This window comes from Leptonotus elevatus, chromosome 16 (genome assembly GCF_054856555.1).
Source record: "Leptonotus elevatus isolate MCC_2025b chromosome 16, RoL_Lele_1.0, whole genome shotgun sequence".
Taxonomy (NCBI): domain Eukaryota; kingdom Metazoa; phylum Chordata; class Actinopteri; order Syngnathiformes; family Syngnathidae; genus Leptonotus; species Leptonotus elevatus.
In genome coordinates, this window is record NC_141254.1 from 4,663,127 (window position 1) to 4,683,415 (window position 20,289).

At 36.8% G+C, this 20,289-nt stretch overlaps 1 protein-coding gene across 1 annotated transcript; it reads left to right on the forward strand.

Moving 5' to 3' along the window:
* The first annotated feature begins 1,975 nt into the window (after positions 1-1,975).
* Positions 1,976-20,104, forward strand: wnt11 (wingless-type MMTV integration site family, member 11). Its single transcript, XM_086057964.1, has 6 exons — positions 1,976-2,299; positions 5,344-5,531; positions 9,451-9,695; positions 11,459-11,736; positions 12,570-12,862; positions 19,231-20,104. Exons 2-6 carry the CDS (start codon positions 5,449-5,451, stop codon positions 19,403-19,405), a joined length of 1,074 nt encoding a protein of 357 aa, XP_085914090.1. The 5' UTR covers positions 1,976-2,299; positions 5,344-5,448; the 3' UTR covers positions 19,406-20,104.
* Positions 20,105-20,289: the final 185 nt, after the last annotated feature.

The following is a 20,289-nucleotide window of genomic DNA, read 5'->3' on the forward strand; positions in this document are numbered from 1 at the left end:
AGTCCTTCAAAGCGTACTGCAAGCAGTAAATTGCATCCATGCAAATACATGAAGTTAGTTTTTGCGCAATAGAAAATTATGAGTTTTTTTAAAATAATTTTTTCATAGGCCTATATTACATTTAAATTATTCAACATACGTGATTTGTAAAGAACTCTTAAGAATTATAATACCCGTTTGCCATTATATTCCTACATTTATGCATGTGATTGGTTGGAATTTTTTTAAAGCTAAGCTAAAATATTAGGGCTGTGCCCAAAAAATAGATTCTCATAAGAATCACGATTCTCATTTAGTACGATTCAGAATCGATTTTAAATGTCCCCAAATCGATTTTATTTAAATTATTTTATACTGTCTTGCCCTTGTTTGTGTGTGTCTTTATTGGGAGCGCTGTCCACGTTGTACCCGGTTTGGCCACTTAGGGGCAGTGTGGTTCCGCGCGTTTTTATGCACTGTTAAGTTGCAGCCACATTAGAGAGTAGAAGGAAAAAAGTCACGATCAAGTTATGCCAATAAAAGTTGTTTTGTGCAGCGTAGGAAGAGCATATGCAAACTTAACATGCTTCTCTGTAAACATTCCTGAAGCGTTTTGTATGAATAGCTGTTCTTTTGAGTGATAAAAGTGCCGCGAGTAGCGCGCTAATTAGCATTAGCGAGTCAGACTGGAGTCGATCTTTGCCCATCTATAAATAGAAGCAGAAATCATTGTCAATCAAATCATTTTGAACAAAAAATTATTCCTAATTGAAAATCGTATCATACAGTATCTCAGTCAAATTCTGTGTTCACAAATTATTATTGTAAAATTCTTTCTACTTAATAATTATTATAGGTTTCTTTGTTGTTATTGCCATATACTGTACTGTGTACTGTGCATTTCTGTATTGCAGAAGGGCAAAAGTGTATCATGGTATTGCAACTACAGCTCGAAATTTTATTATTTTTAAATGGTGAAATAACATTATTATTATTATTATTATTTTTGCTATTGAACACACAAGTACAAGCAAGCAAGTAGTAAATGTAAAAAGAAAAATAACTGCATTTTTCCAAATAAAATCAATCTATATGTAGTACAACAGTAAAATACTTCAGTGTGGAACTGAAGAGTTTTGACTGGGCTATGTCATTTCAATGTACTGCAAAGTCGCTCAAATGTCTTGATAAAGTTTTTCCAACGTATGGTAAAATGTTGGCCAAATGCTAAAAACATAGTATTTCCCCCCATAATGCCACGGTAATGGGGAAATGCCACAATTGCGCATGTGCAAGTCAATACAAATCCATCCATCCATTTTCTTACAAGGGTCGCGGGGGTCGCTGGAGCCTATCCCAGCTGGCTTGATTTGGTTGATTTTTTTGCTTTGTGTTGCAAGCGAAAAACTGAAGTCAGTGACCAGTGCACTTTGAGCTGTTCATTGACAGCCAAACACACAAATATCAAATAAAAACACTCGCAAGAAGAATGGAGAAGACGCAAACTAAAGTGACTCATGAATAGTACAATGTGTGAGTTTGTGACTTTCATCTTAATTACACTTTATAAAACCTACTACATTATTATGTTTTTACATTTATATTTTACAGCACAGTGCTATTTTTCTCAGGTGTGGTGTTTTGGGGGATATGGAACTGATACATGGATTTATTTGTTATCAAAACAGATACAGGCTACATGCAGGTTTTTTTTAAGCCTATAATTGACTTTATCTCCTACTTTTACCTTAGTAAAAGAGTTGAATCAGTACATCTACTTTGACCAGCGTCTTTATTTTACTCAACTCAAGCATCTGAAATGCAGAGTGTGAATTCTTTGACCTCTGTAAGAATGTTGTATTGAATTGTTTACCGGGGGGGGGGAGCACATGGACGCGCCCCTGTCAGGTCGCGAGTGCGCGCTTTCTTATGCTAATACAGGTGTGACATCAGCAGCAGCCACATCAAAAGTGGGTTGGGGTACTTTAGAGGCGAGACTGCCTTCTCAGGCTCACTCGCTCTGATCCAGCCCAACTTTATAGTTACGTTTTCTGTCGCTGTCTCGCTCACACACACACTCTCGTACACACACGCGCTCTGGAAAACACACCATGCGTACCTGTCCGGAGTTATTCTCACCCTCCATGTTGGATTTTTCGGACGCATCTGGCTAAAGAAAAAGGGGGGTAAAGAAAGAAGAAAAAGAAAGAGAGACTAACAGACGCGTTTCCTTTCTTAGGATATTCGGACCTGCTGCGTGTGATTTCTTCACAATTATTGTTTGATTTAACGTGGAAAAGGGATTGCAGCGGCGAAAAGGGTAAGTTGCAATATATTGGACAAACTTTGAGAATAGTGTTGAACATTGTTGTGTGACCAAATAACTTGAAATGTGCGTAAAAATGGTTGCTACAAACTGCAAGTATATAAAATTTTAACAGCTATTTTTAATATTTGCTGCAATGCTTAACTGTTTGTGTTCAACGGAAACCAACTAATTAGTTAATTAAAAATAGCCTAAACAATCAAAAGTTTATTCAGATACCAAAACGTGTAGTTATCAACGCAAAAAATACTTAAAAATATAAGGATTTTAAGAATGTTGATAACTCAATTTGAATACTTTAATTTGGAATGTGTTACAAAGTTGTTGATTGCAGCCGTCGAAACATCCTGTTGGCGAAACTGGGGATGCAATTTAAATGAATTTGAATGAACGCCGTTAATCTACTTTACATATGGTACCATGCCCCAACATGCATTTCTAACCTACAGTAACAATAATTAACAGCACATACACCAAATTATTTGTTTTAAATCTATATATTTCCCCCCATTTTGTTGTTTTAACATGTAATAGTCACGCAGGCATTAACGTGTTTAAATAATCGTATAAATGCTTCTTTTTTTTTTTTTTTTTTAAACAGCAGTTTCGTTTGTGTTTGTGCCAGTCAGCATTAAAAGCTCATTATCTCCTACCTGTGCGTTTTAACGCGCTCACTTAAAGCGCACTTCAAAAAGATGATTTATCGGCATCTGCCCGTGCTATCAGATGCTGCTGCTGTCCACAGGCTGCGGATTACTGAGCTCACTCACGTGGGCTGCTCCCACTACGGTCGAAATGTTTTTACATGTTTAGTGAAGTGGCGGTAACACCAAGATGAAATGCAGACTGAGAAGATGTGAGCAAATAAAGGAGGAGACTGGCACACTGACTCCCTTTGGATGTCATAACGCATCCATTCGTGGAGAAAAACTATCAACAATGATAAAAAAGAAAGAAAGAAGAAGTTATAATTATACAATATTTAGGCCGCTTTACCGAGGGTTATTTGTACAGCAGTAGCTGAGTGTATGAACCTGGCCCAATAACTGTAAAGTGGTAGGTTGAGAGCCACAATGACTACCTTTAAATAGTACAGGAGCAGAAATTCCACTTTGAACAAGTATAAAATTGGGACTGGTTGCCGGGGAAGCGCCAGCTTCAGCGCACTGGCAGGTGCCTATATGAGAAGGTCATTTCAACACCAGCTCCCTTTGGGCATACATGCGTTTGTTCGTGTTGCATACAATGAAACAATGCAAAGAATATCCCCTTCAAACCATGCCTATAGTTATGTACTGGGTTTTCCAAAAATTAACATCTGAATGGAAATGTGTCACGCCATTTGAATTTTAAGGTATTTAATGGTTTTGTGTGTGTGTTTTTTCCCTTTTTTACATATCGCTGGTGTCAAGCCGAAACCTTGTAAATCACAATTTGGCACAAAAAAATGATTGCTAAAAAAAATCTGTACTTTTGATCAGACCATTGTTCTGAATTATTTACCAATCTAACGTGTTGTAAATGGCTTTTGCTTTTGGATGCTAATGGTTGAACAACCATGCAACTTTCAGAAAAGTGACCATTTTGGAGGTACAAGGTTTTGACCTGACGTTGGCGATATGTGATTTTACTACTTGTTGAAAGTAAAACTTTATCCACTTTCAAACACATAACTCATTAACTCAATTTAAAAAAATCAAAACCTGCAGCTAAGCTAACAAGATAAGTAAAATCCAGGTGATAGATTTTATTTCCTTACAGTGAGAGATGAGTGCAGAAACTCCTAAACAAGCGTCAGAAATGAGTTTGTGACAGCGGCACATATTAAAAGTCCAGTCCAGGGAGCACACACTGTACACACACACGCCATACACAATGGATGAATGATATTAACAAATAATCTCTACATTATTTTTTGGGGTTTAGTTTCTATGGAAGAGGAGTAGAGCCAATGAAAAAAGAAAAAAAAATTGTCAGGATTCTCACTTTATTCTCAGCATTCTGACTTTAATCTCAGAATTCTGACTTTAAAGTGACAATTCTGACTAGGTCACATAGAGCTATGAATTGTGGGGGAAGTCAGAATTCTGAGAATAAAGTCCAAATTCTCACTTTAAAGTCAGAATTCTGTGATTACAGAATTCTGACGTAAAGTCAGAATCCTGCCAACCTTATTTTTTCCTCTTCACTGACCCTCTTCCGTAGGTTTCACACCCACTGTGATAAATTCAAAAGTGAATTATCTGTAAATATCCTGTTATTAACTCATTCACTGCCATTGACGGCTATAAACGTCAAAAAATCATTTGAACTATTTATATTAGTTTAACATTTTTTCCCCTCTTTTGTTAACAAGAGTATGAAAACCTATAATTTTTTTATTGTACATTTAGAACAGATATAACATCTGTGATTAATCGTGAGTTAACTATTGAAGTCAAGCGATTAATGAATATTAAAAAATTTAATCGCCTGATGTGATTTAAAAAAACGAAAGAAAAAATTGTAAAAAAATTAGGGGCATCAGGCGATTAAAATTTGTAATCGTTATCGTATCGTTTCTTCAGTAGTTAACTCACGATTAATCACAAATGTTATATCTGTTCTAAATGTACAATAAAAAAATTCTAGGTTTTCATACACTAGTTGACAAAAGTGGGAAAAAAAAATTAAACTAATAGAAATAGTTCAAATAAATTTTTGACGTCTTTAGCCGTCATTGGCAGTGAGTGAGTTAAACTGAGATTATTTCATGTATACATATTATACAGTTCATACCATCTGAAAGTTATACTCTTTAGGTTTCTTTTGTGTGTCAAAAGGTTTTAATTGACTGGAGATTATTTCTATTTGGTTATTTTTGAACGATGTCCTACAGTTTTAGTGTAAATGTTCTCACGAGAGAAGGCAATTATTTCGTATTCTCTGTCGCTCACCATTACGCAATTGCTGTAAAATGTTGCAGGACTTTCAACTGGAATGAAACTGTTGCTAATGGCACTGATGAATCGTCTTTTTTTTTTTTTTTTTTACTATAGGGTTTACTGGACAAGGCCTTGCCATGACGGTGGACCTGTGAGGTCAAGAATCTCAAACCAAGCTTTTGTATTTCGTGCTGGGTGAACCACCGTCACTGTCCAACCATGAGGAGGTGCTCTCATGTTCTGCCTCTCGCTGTGCTCGCCGCTCTGCTGCTGTCTCAGGTCTGCTCCGGCATCAGATGGCTGTAAGTATCCAATTTCAGCCGTCTTTCCAGTCCATCAGTTCACGTGACGTCATGAAATTCAAATGATACGACGTCGGGTGACACTTTTATGCATGTTTCGGTGTTTTATGGAGCGAAGGCCCCGTGGCAGCTTTGAAGTGGGCCCCGGCATTCTTGAAGTTGCTCCTGATGAGGGGGAAAGCTTCAGTGGATGCCGCGAAAGGGACGGTAGATTAACGGGCAGTTCCTGTGGCTATGAACGGAAACTTCTTTAATAACTTTGATGCGGCTTCAGTAAACAGAGACAGCGAGGTTCACTTCCAAGCGAGCCGATGAAATTTACCACGGTGTATAATAATAACAGTAATAACTTTAGAAAAGCAAAGATGGAGATGAGTTTGGAGATTTGTGGTCTTGTGCATATTCTTGTGAGGTGAAATGAGGAGAGCGCACTGAATGCAAATCTTTATCTGTGGCAATATTACCACCAAGAACTAGACAAAGAGCAATTTTTGCAGAAATTGCGTGGGAATGCTGAAAAGCTGAATGCTGTTAGCTGAATGCATGTGCTTATGAAGTAAATTAAAGTACTAAAATGTGGTCCAAGCGAGGTTTGAACCCAGATTCTCTGTGGTGGCAGAAATTGCTCTAAGCACTGAGCTAACTTGACTTGTTCAAATTCATGGCTAATGGCGTATTTATTTTTGAAAAGTGTCATGCATGCATTTAATCATTTCAGTGAAATTCTAATGCATTTCTTGATGTGGTAGTCAGTTGGTTAGCATGTAATCATTTAGCATAATGGCCATGGATATATTTTCAATGTATAGTCAAAGGTGGGATTCGAACCCGCGACAATGCACTTTACCAACTGTGCCACTGAGCAGTATCAGAAAGCTGGTAATGATAATAAGTTGTATGCATGGAAAATTTTAAATATGTCCCATTGAAAATATAGGGGGAAAAGTTGATATTTAACATTAAATCGTGTGAATACTCGAAGTAATGTGAAATGAGATGATATATATACCCCGGGAGGCGTGAATTTTTGAAACAAGTTGAAATTTGAAATGTGTCAATCCGAAGTATTATGTGGAAGTTGTTACACGGCAAAAAAAAAAAAAATATCACAATAACATAGCATTCAGCATTCCCACAATTAACGCTGCAAGTAGCAATGAACGTCTCGCCGCTTTTTCACGGCAAATTCTCAAAGTCATCATCTGTCCACATAGATAGTATAGATGAAAGAGATTTTAGATTTGTTACAAATAAAGGTCATTTACTTTCTATTACGTAGATGGTGCATATGGTAGAACACTCTCCGCTTTGCTGGGCATTCCGACAGCAAGTGTGTGTCAAAGTCGGTCTACAGTTCTGCCTCTAACTTTTGGCACAAGGCAGACTTCAGGTCTAAAACGATTTTGGTGAATTTGTTCTAGGTGCAGGCAGAAGTTTGGTGGATGTTATCATATTTTATTCATAAATATGACAGCCGGCATCAAACCCCCGGAATTGTTATATCAATCAATTTATTGAACAATTTATTGTTATTATTATCAATTTATATTTTTAAATCATCCCACTGGCCGGGATGCCGCTTTGGTGGGGCAGCACATTATTGATCAATATGTGCAGGAGGTCTGCAAGTTGTGCAACGGATCATCATTGATCCGTGGTCGGTTCGGATCAGGCCCCACGGTTCGGATCGCGTATGATCCGCGGATTGGTTGGCGGGGAAAAACAAAAACAAAGTGCGCATTCACAGTCAATACTGTTCTGACATGTCAAGGAAGCTGAAACATACTCAACGTAACACGCTAAGCCTAATGCAAATAGCCTTAGTACACTTTTACTTTGAAGTTGTCTAGCTTGACTTCCCTTTTAGATGTTTCTGTATCGTTTCTGTATTGTAGTTGCAACCAACATCAACACAATCCTTAACTTATGTTCAATCGCTAATTTAAGAAACCGCTAATTAATTATGCCGTCATTGTATGATCCGGCAAAAGTCTCCGACGTAAGTGGCTAGATTTGAACCCTGGACTGCTGAATTTTAAGGCGGGCATGCTTACCAGTGGGCAACCAAGTTTGTGTTTCTGTTTGTATTTAAAGCAAAAACATATTTGAAATCAAATAACAAAATGCCAGTAAAAACAGGAAAACTATCCATAAAATATCGTGTTTATTGTATTTTGCAAACTTCTGCAACCTTTTGTAAAATTACACGAGTCTTAACTTACAATACTTGTTTTTTTTTGTCTAACTAGTGGGGGCACATACAACACATTTTTGCAGATAAAAAAAAAGGTTTTCATTTAGCTCCCATTTGTTTGTTAAATTTGAAATTTTTAACTAATACATACGGAAATTCAAAACTTTAATTTTTTTTTTTACAGTTCGAGCTTCTTTTTTTTAACAAAAAGAAAAGAAAGTTGTTTTTTTGCTAGTTTTATTTTTTTTTAAATAAAAATAAAAACTTTCTATAGGGACAGTTTTCAGTTTTTAATGGCAGTTTGTTATTTGACTGCAAATATGTTTTGGTTGTTTTTCAGTTAGCTTAGCAGGCTTGGTGGCCCGCTGCTAAGCACATGCGCCTCACAACTCAGTAATCCAGGTTTCAAATACAGCCTCCAGCCTTTCTGTGTGGAGCTTCCATCTTCTCTCGGTGCCTACATACGTTAATTGAACACTAAATTGTCCATTAATTATTTCACCTATGTATGTGTGCCCTACAATTGTCTGGCAACCAGCTCAGGTTGTACCCTGCAAATTTTCTTTATACTGAATCAGAAATTCGAATCGGGGTAAAGTAATAAATTTGACTTTAATTAGTTTATTCCAAAGTAAAAAGTTACTTGGATGTAACTTTTTGATTGGACGTGGGGAAAATAAATGTATTTGATTTATATTAAATTAAAAATTATGCTTTCAACTAAATCATGAATATAACGAGAAAAACAAAATATGTAGCTGTAACAAATTACAGCATTTTCTATCCTTTTTTTTAATTTTACTTTTGTAGTTTAGTCCAATAAATCACTTTTTTCCAGTGATGTAGTCAGTCAAATTGGGTACAACAGTGCTGTAGTGGCGTTTGTTATACATGAATACATTTATTCAGGTGTGGCCAATGAGAACAGATTCGCATTTGGGATACAGAAAACAGAGTTTCACAGGGGTGTGGGCGGCCATCTGTCCCTACAGGTTGGGTTGCGGTCACGCTAAAGACATAAATAGTCGTCGCGACACATCAAAATGGGATTCAAGCACGTGCGCCATGCTAAATCCAAGCGTGAAGTCTTTTAGTCGTGATGATGTGATGCCAAAGCAGATGCGATAATAAACACCTGTGAGTGACCATGAGCGCCGTGCCGTCACGACGTATCCTGGGGCATAGCCCAGTAGCCCCACGGACACTATAATGTGAAACAGGCCCCGTTGTCTGTTTCTCACAAGCGTTGCTCAGAGGTAGCCTCCGCTGCCTGATGTTTCTCTCCAAATACATTAAACCTAAATACAGTATAGAATATAGTCCAATATGTTCCTTTAATAGCATTTAAATAGACCATTAACAGTGAAGTGAGGCCAAAGAAGACAAAACCTCCCATTGTGCAAAATGGAAATGGTGAGCAGCATATGATAGATATGATCTAGCTGGGTTGGAGATGAAATTATTTTGGGTATAAAATATTTTTGGGAACATCTCATAGCCAGTTTTGCTCTGTAACAGAAATGTTCAGAGCCAAGAATGTGCCACATGTGTTTTATGGATCTGCTATTCATTTTCTTCTGGGATTTTCTCAGTGATAAGTTGCTTCTATTCCTGTGATGGATGTCACCTTTACAGTATCCCCTGAAACATTTTCCATTTTCATTTCAATTTGGAGTAGTTCCTGTGCATGACCTCTTTTTTTTTTTGTTTCTCTTAACTCCCCAGAGCAATATCACACACACCCAAGACCTTACACATCAACCAGACCCAACACTGTAAGCTGTTGCCCGGCCTGGTGTCCGCCCAGGCTCAGCTGTGCCGCAGCAACATGGAACTCATGCAAACCATCATCCAAGCAGCCCGCGAAGTCAAGAAAACGTGTCAAAAGACATTTGCTGACATGCGCTGGAACTGCTCCTCCATTGAGATTCCAAGCGATTCCTCCAAGTATCGTCCAGACCTTGACCGAGGTACGCACAGTACAATGTAACGAAAATATAAATGTTCCCCAAAACACTTTGCATTTATGGGAAAGCCTTGGCCAGGAATTGAACCCATCTGTGAGGCAGATGTGCTAACCACTCAACCACTATACTGCCAATCAATCAATCCATTCATTTATGTCTTAATTAAATACACCTCAAGAAGCCAGGATAGCGCATTAAAAAAGCTCCTTGGACTAGCTAGACGGTGACATGGGGGGGAGTATTCCTTATTTAATTTAAATATACAGATATTGCTGAGTCCCACTCGTCTAAATACGATATTTTGGTTAATTCATTCAAACCCAAGAACGCATTAAGAAGTTTTTTAATACTTTGCCCTGCACTCACAAAAACGTATTTATACATTTTTTATGTTTTTTTTATGCTAGAGTATACAGAAGGCTTTGATACAGCAAGAGGTGGCTTAAAGGAATGGTAGTTATTACAAAAAATGGCCAGCAGGTGGCAGCAGAGTATAAGAGATCAACCAGGGCCATGTTGCAACAAGCTTTCCTCCACTGTTTTAAACAGATATGTGAATAATGATGAAACTTAACTATTTTCTAATGCTAATTGGTATAAAACAGAAACAGATACAACATTTTTTTCCTTGATGAAAGAAGAGACACTAATCATTCTTTTGGTAGGTTCCATGTTTTTCTAGCAATAGAACACAATATTCTGTGGGCCTTGCAAAATCGGTCAAAATCCAGTAAAATAGCTGGCAGCAAAGGGGGTTGCCTCAGTGAAATTGGCCGGGAGTGAATGAGTTAGTGATGGTTGTTTTTTTTGGTAAAACAACCATCACTCAGTGGTAGAATGGTTGTCTTGTTTGGAGGACCAAAACTGCCTAAATTAAAAATAAATAAATGACTAAATAAATAAATGAATGAATAAAAGTGAAAATAAAAACGTATATAAAAAATATAATTAAAAAATTTAATGACACGCTTAAGACTGCCCCCTCATTTGAATAACATTTCGATCTAACGTCTGCAGCATGAAATAAATAAATGTGAGAGCAGAGCGTTTTCATTGATTGATATTCAATTCTATTTATATATATTTTTGGGCATTTATTTCGACATTTATTTTTATATGTTTTAAATGTTTTTATTTATTTTATTTTTATTTATTTATTTAGGGATATATGTATATATATATATATATATATATATATATTTATTTTTAACTTTCATTTATATTTATTTTTATATTAAATGTTTGATTTATGTTTTTATATCCATTTTTATTTTCACTTTTATCTATCTATCTATTTATTTATTTAGTCATTTATTTATTTTTATTTTTGGCAGTTTTAGTCCTCCATAGTCTCGGTTCGATCCCAGTGCAGTGTGACTGTCGAAGATCCATGAGCAAGATAATAAAACTCCAGTTGTTCCTGATGCTGTGTAGTCACTTTGATGGCCTTGTAAGTTAGGAAAGCGCTATACAAATGAAGTACCGTTTACCAAGAACATGCTACTTTTATAATATTTTGTTCCGTAAAAATTGACACGCAGAGTTTTGTTTATTATACATTGAATCCCGGTAAAATGTACAAGTTCTGTAAAGTTGTTTACATTTGCACTGTATTTTAATTTTTTTTTAAACAAAATTACTCTGGCAACAGCAGCTGCCATTATCCCCCCGTTAAAACAACAGATTATTATTATTTTTATTTTATTTTTTACAATTACAATGTACAATGGCAAAGACTTAATGTTGGTTGTGGTCTCATTCACCAGGAACCCGGGAGTCTGCGTTTGTCTATGCCCTTTCTGCTGCCACCATTAGCCACACCATCGCAAGGGCGTGCACCTCCGGAGATTTGCGTCTGTGCTCGTGCGGTCCCATTCCGGCTGAGATCCCAGAGCCTGGTTATCGCTGGGGGGGCTGCGCTGACAACCTGCACTTTGGGTTGATCATGGGTTCCAAGTTTGCAGATGCTCCCATGAAGATGAAACGTGCAGGCTCCCATGCTAACAAACTAATGCACCTACACAACAGTGAAGTCGGTAGGCAGGTAAGCTGATGTGGTCCTTTCGTTTTTGATCTATTGCAGAAGTGGCAAATCTAAGTCCAGAAAGTAAAAACCCTGCCACAGTTTGGCTTTAGCACCTTGTGCCAGCTAGCTAGCTCCCTAGCAGGTAACTGAGCACCGGGGGAGCTAAAGCCCCTTGTGCTAGCTAGCTAGCTCCCTAGCAGGTAACCGAGTACTGGGGGAGCTAACCAGGGATTTTGCTAGCTAGCACCCCTGCCACAGTTTGGCTCTAGGCACTTGTGCTAGCTAGCTATCTCCTTAGCAGGTAACTGAGCACCGGGGGAGCTAGCTACGCAGCTTGCTAGCTAGCACCCCGTCACAGTTTGGCTTTAGCCCCTTCTGCTAGCTAGCACCTCTGCCACAGTTTGGCATTAGCCCCATGTGTTAGCTAGCTAGCTCCCTAGCAGGTTTTTTATTTATTATTATATTTAGCTCCCTAGCAGGTAACTGAGCACCAGGAGAGCTAGCTAGGGAGCTTGCTAGCTAGCACACCTGTCACAGTTTGGCTTTAGCCCCTTGTGCTAGCTATCTAGCTAGCACCCCTGTCACAGTTTGGCTTTAGCCCCTTGTGCTAGCTAGCTAGCTAGCTCCCGAGCAGGTAACTGAGCACCGGGGAAGCTTAGGGAGCTGCTAGCTAGCATCTGGGGCTAAAGCCAAACTGTGGCAGGGTTTTTACTTTCTGGACCTGGATTTGCCACCTCTGATGTATTCTTTAGTTGTCTTATCATTTTTAACTCATGACTGCCATTGACGGCTATAGAAGTCGAAGATTCTTTTTAACTGGGCTGGCCCTGGCACATGTTCTCTGTTGACAGGTATTAAGAGAGGCGGTGGTGATGAAGTGTAAATGTCATGGCGTATCCGGCTCCTGCTCCATAAGGACCTGCTGGCGAGGCCTCCAGGATCTGAGAGAGGTCGCTATGGACCTGAAGACCAAGTACTTGTCGGCTACCAAGGTGGTTCACAGACCCATGGGGACACGCAAGCAACTGGTGCCCAAAGACATTGACATCAGGCCCGTGAAGGAGAACGAGCTGGTCTATCTGCAGAGTTCTCCGGACTTCTGCACCAAGAATGACAAACATGGTTCAGTTGGCACACAGGACAGGTGAGGCTGCATTTTACAATACTGTGCTTAGATTGCTGCTATAGAAGGAAACTAGATCCATCAACTATGTAGCCATTCAACACACCTTTAACGAAAATATCTACAATGTTACAAATATGATGAAGCCTAATATGGAATCTTTACAAATGTTCGATACACGCTCTTGTCGCTTCATGACTTATTGGCTGTCTATTCTGAAGTTGACTAATGGGCCGCTCCTTTAAAGGGAAAAAGTTAAGCAAGTAGTGCTGTCACTATCGAATATTTCTAAAATTGATTATTCAATCGATTAATCGACTAATCAGATTCATTTTAATTTTGCATTAATGTGTATTACAAAAGTATTTCCCCCCAGATTAATGTTCGTTAACCGGTGATTGGTGGTTATTTCGTACTTCGTATTTGTATTAAAAACAGAGGTAAAAGTAAAAACAGGTTTTTGCAAATGTCTTATTTTTATTAAACACAGAAGAGCACAGAAATCTTCTTTCACTATAAATCTGACGCATTATTATTATTATCATTATCATTATTATTATTGTTATTTTTACAGAAATCAGTGAACAATTAATGTTGATATGCTGAAAATTAGAGGATTTTAACAATTTTATGTAAAAAAAAAGGCTCCAATTACTTGATTATTGAAATAGTTGTTGGTTACTTGTCGATTAATCTTGACAGCTCTATAAGCGAGGTTACTATATGTTGATCGTTTCAAATTACTGTCAATTGTAAATAAATTAGTGGGCCACTCTCTAAATTGTGGGCCAGTATCTGATTTTTTTTTTTTTAGAAAAGAATAAATACATAATACTCGTTCGTGTTTCACATTTGTATATAGTGATTAAAAAAATGAGTCAAGTTTGTTTTCAACATTTTAAAATATTTTGGGGGATTTTATTTGCTCATATTTTTCTGGATTCCTCACCCTATATTTTCTGAAGTTTTCGTGTAAAACCAACTGTAGTACACAAACGCATAGAAATGGAACATAAAAAAATACATTATTTAGGCAACTCAGCAAAATGTTGCTTTTTATTTCATGAAACCCTAACTGACTGTGGGTGTTATGATTTAAAAAAAAGTCTTCTCAGCCATACTATATTTATAGCCAAGGCAGACCTCACAACCTCTCAATTACAAGGCGTGCACATGCATGTGTACATGTGTGATCTTATGGCCTCCCTTGTGTAAGTCATTTTGTTACCCTGGCCATCTAAATGACAAAGTTGTGGATCCACCCCTGGTTACTTCAGTGTAACCAAGCGAAGCAAGAATCCAGGAAATACGATGTGGTTCATTATGCATTTTTGCAAATGGCCACAAAATTGAATTCCAAAACAACTTTTTCGCACGTTTGTTGGGGTACCAGCTGTGGTAATACATTACAAGGAATTTACACCATTTGGTTATTGGATAACATCTGCATACAGCATTGCTTAGCTCCTTGAATAATTATTGGCATAACTTGATTGTGACTTTTTCCTTCTACTCTCTAATGTGGCTACAACTTAACAGTGTATCAGAACGTGAGGAACCACACTGCCCCTAAGTAGCCAAATTGTGTACAACATGAACAGCGCTCCCAATAAAGGCACACACAAACAAGGGCTAGACAGTATAAAATAGGGATAGACCGATTATCAGCCGTGCCGATTATCAGTGCCGATATTTGGTATTTTGAAAAATATCGGCATCTGCCTTTTTCCGAATTTGAAGGCCGATAAAGCTGGCATCTCACTGAGCAGTGAATGTTCGAACATATTCAGACAATTTTTCACGGTATGAACCTTGAAGAAAACCCCAAATTAGCTACATTCGCATACAGGTCAGCTCAGTCAGATACAGGAAACTTTTCATTTATGGATCTATTTAAATTTCCACTTTATAAAAAATGATGCTGACACTAGGAACTCCCTACACTTTTTATTAAAAAAAAATAAAACAAGAAAAAAAAAGTAAATTGTTGAAATTTCTGACAACTTTATTTGCAATAGAAAACTTCAGGGAACAATTTACTTGCTTAGTTTTTCATTTAACTTTACACATGCTGATGACCCTGGAAGATCACTGCAATTTTTGTTTTAATTTTTAAACAAATCTGTCAATTCTGTATATGGTTTTTTTTCGACACAAATATTTTCTCTTTTACTGCAAATGAATATCGGCTTGACTACTAATAATTGGTATCGGTCTATTACTAGTATAAAACAATTTAAACAAAATAGATTTTTGGACATTTAAAATCGATTTTGAATCGTATTTAACAAGAATCGCGATTCTTATGAGAATCGATTTTTTGGGCACACCCCTACTACTTTGTAGCTGACGTAGTCATTGGTATCTTGCCAACATCAAGTGGAAAGGCAAGCACAATCAGAGTTAACCAATCATTCTGTAACATGGCAAGTTGAACTAAATGGCACTATGCGAAGTGAACTTTGCCACTGTGTGAAAACGTGGCTTAACACAGCTCATAGAATAGAAGAATGGCAAAGCCACACAGCAGCAAATAGGAAACGAGCAATCCTGACTGTCAACTCATCCAGGATGTTGACTTTAGGAAAGTGATGTCCTGCCCGGTGGCACAGTTGAGTTAGCGGGCTGGGTGATAACAACCCGAGTACTCTGTCTGTGGCTTGTCTGAGCATGTGTCGCTGAAGAAGGCCACTGTGACTGGGATCCTTGTGCTTTTATCTCAAACAGTGACTAATGCACTTATTCTTGGGCCCGGGAGAACTCGAGCAGTTATCAAGTGAAGGGGCGCTCACAGATTTGGAAGCATTTGAAGGGTTCTCCTTGATAAAGGTTAGCCGACACCATTTTGCTCACGCCGACCGTGGACTGTGTGTGGCACTCATGCCGTGTGAGAATTTAGCAGGCAGCAAGGAGTCTTTTTGTCTGAGGGTCTTACTCACGCTGAGATCTGGCTATGCAGTGTCATCGGGAAAATATGCAACATTTATCTTTTCAACTTATTGAATTTCCCACTTTTCCTGAAATGTATTTTGGAGAATAATATGGAATTGCATGACACCGGAGGCACATTTGGAGAATAACAAGTGCAGTTGCAGGAGTCTCTCCTCAAATCGACCGATTTGCGTGTGAATGCTGAGATGTTGGCCATGAGCCAAAATGCAGAGGAAATAAAGCAAAGACTGTAGCGCTGTGACACCATTGCATGTATTAAGTTAATCCAAAGTGACTTTATTACGTTCTAATTAATTATGAGTTCATTAAACTAAATATATTAACTTTGGATTCATTTAATTAATCGTTAATTAATTAATTAATTCATTCATTTATACCAAAAAAAGAAGGAAAAAAAGAGAAGATTTTTTTTTTGATTAATTAATTCCATCCGCACGATTGTATGAAGTAAATCCAAAGTGATATATTAAGTTAATCCAAAGTAAATATGTTAAGTTTAATTAATTTTGAGTTCATTAAACTAAATATATTAACTTTGGATTCATTTAATTAATCGTTAATTAATTAATGAATTCAACCCACACGATTGTATGAATTAAATCCAAAGTGATATATTAAATTAATCCAAAGTAAATATGTTAAGTTTAATTAATTTTGAGTTCATTAAACTAAATATATTAACTTTGGATTAATTTAATTAACCGTTAATTAATTAATTAATTCATGCCACACGATTGAATGAAATAAATCCAAAGTGATAGATTAAGTTAATCTAAAGTAAATATGTTAAGTTTAATTAATTATGAGTTCATTAAACTAAATATATTAACTTTAGATTAATTTAATTAATCATTAATTAATTAATTAATAATTCAATCCCATGATTGAATTAAGTAAATCCAAAGTGATACATTAAATTAATCCAAAGTAAATATGTTAAGTTTAATTAATTATGAGTTAATTAAACTAAATGTATTAATTTTGGATTAATTTAATTAATCGTTAATTCATTAATGAATTCAATCCACACGATTGAATGAAGTAAATCCAAAGTGATATGTTAAATTAATCCAAAGTAAATATGTTCAGTTTAATTAATTATGAGTTCATTAAACTAAATATATCAATTTTGGATGAACTTAATTACAGTTTTACTTTTACTAAACACTTTTGACATTGGTCAACATTCATTACTCTTTATTGATGGATATCATACGATCTTAGAGAAGTGACGTTGTTAGTGTACTGATTCATGTAGTTGACTTTGGTGCAAGTCCATCACAAGCATTCTATTAACGAGTTGCATAAAGAATGTTAAAATTGCAGTTTGCTCTGTTGGGGCCAATATTTTACTCGGTCCCCACGCGACACTGGGGCATCCACACAGCTTACGATCCATCCGCTTGTACTCATTAGGATCACGGTTGAGTTGGAGCGTATCCCAGATGGCGTTGAGTCAGCCAATCATAGCACAGTAAATTATGTTTTGAACTGGTAAAAGTCATGCATCATATGAACGTCATCCGGCCACTTTACAGATAAACAGCAGCCATGCTTCATGTCAAGGACACTCAGTGGATGCAATTTCTGCTGGCCGATATCTCTCTCAGCAGACACATGAGTATGCAACATTAACGCATTGGCCAAATCACGAGGCACTCGGTTTTGCGGGCCGTGAGAGGGAACACTCGGGCCATCGGTAAAGGGAAACTTTGAAAACTTTTCCTTATATCACCACTGATTTGTCACTCACTGGTGGTCACTTAAAGTTGGTCACTTTATCAGTCTTGACACTTGAATTGACCTCCTGTCTACATTGTTAGCCCTGACATTCACAAGACCTGCAAGCAATAGGAACTCTTTATATAGTTTGTGTATTCATGGAGGACACATTTAGTATAGTATGCATCAGTGATTAGAAGTGAAGCTTGAGTTGAGTCAAAAAATAATAAAAATCCGATGTTGAGAAATGATCTCACAGTGTAGATGTGTCAGTCCTGTTGCAATGCTGCACTTTTATGGAGGACCAAAACTGCCAAGATTGAAAATAAATAAATAACTAAAAGTGAAAATAAAAACAGGATATAAAAAATGTCATTCAAAAATTTAATACAAAAAATAAATATAAATGGATATATATACATATATATATATATCCATGAAAAAATAAACAAATACAAGTAAAAATAAAAAATAAAATAAAAAATGAGATTCAAAAAATTAAAATAAATATAAAAATAAATGTCAACAGCGGCGCCCAACCTAAGACGCACTTAGGACCGCCCCCTCATTTGAATAACATTTTGTCCTGTCAGAGCGTTTGCAGCATGAAATAAATAAATGTGAGAGCAGAGAGTTTTCCTTTATTGATTGATGTTTATTTTTTTAATATATTTATTTTTGTATTTATTTCAACATTTATTTTTATTTTTTGAATCTTGTTTTTTATTTTTGTATATATTTTTACTTGTATTTGTATATATATATATATATATATATATGTATGTATGTATGTATGTATGTATGTATATATATATATATGTATGTATGTATGTATGTATGTATGTATATATATATATATGTATGTATGTATGTATGTATGTATATATATATGTATGTATGTATGTGTATATATATATATATATATATGTATGTATGTGTATATATATATATATATATGTATGTATGTGTATATATATATATGTATATATATATATGTATATATATATATATATATATATATATATATGTATATATATGTATGTTGGTTTTATTTCTTTTTGAATAATATTTTTTATATCCATTTTTATTTTCACTTTTATTAATGTATTTATTTATTTAATCATTTATTTATTTAAAATGTTGGCAATTTTGGTCCTCCATACACTTTCACTTCAGATGTATCATCGTGAGACCTTGCTTGAATTTTTTTTTCCAAGAACGTGTGGGTGTTCCTATTTCCCAGCTCCCAACAACGTCATAAACCTGCCTTTCACTCTCCTGCTGCCACCATTTACTTAAGCGCCCCTCTCGTCATGCTGCTCATTAACACTCTGCCGTCATAAAAACGGTCGCATAATGTGGTAAGGGCAAACTTAAGGGAAGGGGCAGGCCTGTGTATTCAGTGTGATTTATGACGGGGCTGTTTGCTGCCTATTCAAGAGTCCATTGGTTCCCAAAAGCATCCGAGGCATCCAAGAAGAAGCGACAAAGGAAAATGAGAGAAAAATGAGGGGCACATGGGTCGGTCAAGAATATTTAAAGGGTCATTGTGGGCTTTTCTCAGCCCTCTGAGTTTGTCCAGGCCGCTGGATGAAATGTTTAGAATGAAGCCATTACCCTAATTGTCTCTTGCGGGAAACCAAACTGGAAACAGGTTGTCTTTCAAACAACGGGCTGCTCACTCAATCTTCTCACTTTATTTATGCTAATTGCAGGCAGTGCAACAAAACGTCAGCTGGCAGCGACAGCTGTGACTTGATGTGCTGCGGCCGTGGCTACAACCCGTACACGGAGAAGCTGGTGGAACGCTGCCATTGCAAGTATCACTGGTGCTGCTACGTAACCTGCAAGAAGTGTGAGAGGATCGTGGAGAGATACGTCTGCAAATGAGACCATCGGCTGTACCGGGCGAAAGCACTACAGTACCCAGAAGGCAGACTTTTGTCTTCAGCTTTAGCATGCGTATTTCACCATCAAGTGTCATTATCACTTTAGTATCCATTTTCTAAACTGCCGCTTTGGTTTCTGCTGGACATGGAAAGTGACGACAGTTTATGTGAAGACCGCCGTCCTCCTGGGAAGTTTTTTTTTTATTGTTAATGACCATGAATTCCCCCAATGTGGATGAGGAAAGTCTATTTTACTATAGCTCTAATAAAAAGTAATAACGTTGGATTTTAAAGCTGGAGGAGACGGATGCCGGTGTCTCTCTCTAGACAGAGATCTGTGGACTTGTGGGACTTTTTAAGGTACGGTTGATACATTTTCCTTCTGCATCAATGGACTTGACAGGAAAAGCAAACAAAGGGAACCTAAAGTACTTTTTCAAACACGGAACGTTTTGGACTTTGGACCCGCACGCTCACAAGTTCTGTGTGTATTTTCAGCATGACTTTATCCCCGTGGACTGAAAAAAGAAAGAAAGGATAAAGTACTTGCTGATTAATCATCCTTTACATCTTGACATGCAGTCAATCAATATATTCTATTTTTAAGAGCATTATGAACTCGTGGATATTGTAAACCACTTTTGTGTGGATGTACATAATCTTATTTTGTATACTGAAATAAAGATAAGTATTTATAAAATTCTGAAATGATTTTTTTGCCATGACCTCCACATTCATAATTAACTCATTCAAACCCCAAAACATATAAATATGTTTTTTTCATACGTTGTCCTTTACTCCCAAAACGTGTTTATACGTTTTTGTAAATGTTTTTTTTTATGCTAGAGAATACAGGAGGCTTTGATACAGCTTCTGACCTGAAGA

Excerpts from the sequence above, each read along its gene's own strand:
- wnt11 (XM_086057964.1), top strand. The coding sequence starts at position 5,449 with ATGAGGAGGTGCTCTCATGTTCTGCCTCTCGCTGTGCTCGCCGCTCTG. Across the intron at positions 5,532-9,450 it reads TGCTCCGGCATCAGATGGCT|AGCAATATCACACACACCCA; the intron begins GTAAGTATCCAA and ends TTAACTCCCCAG. Across the intron at positions 11,737-12,569 it reads ACAGTGAAGTCGGTAGGCAG|GTATTAAGAGAGGCGGTGGT; the intron begins GTAAGCTGATGT and ends CTCTGTTGACAG.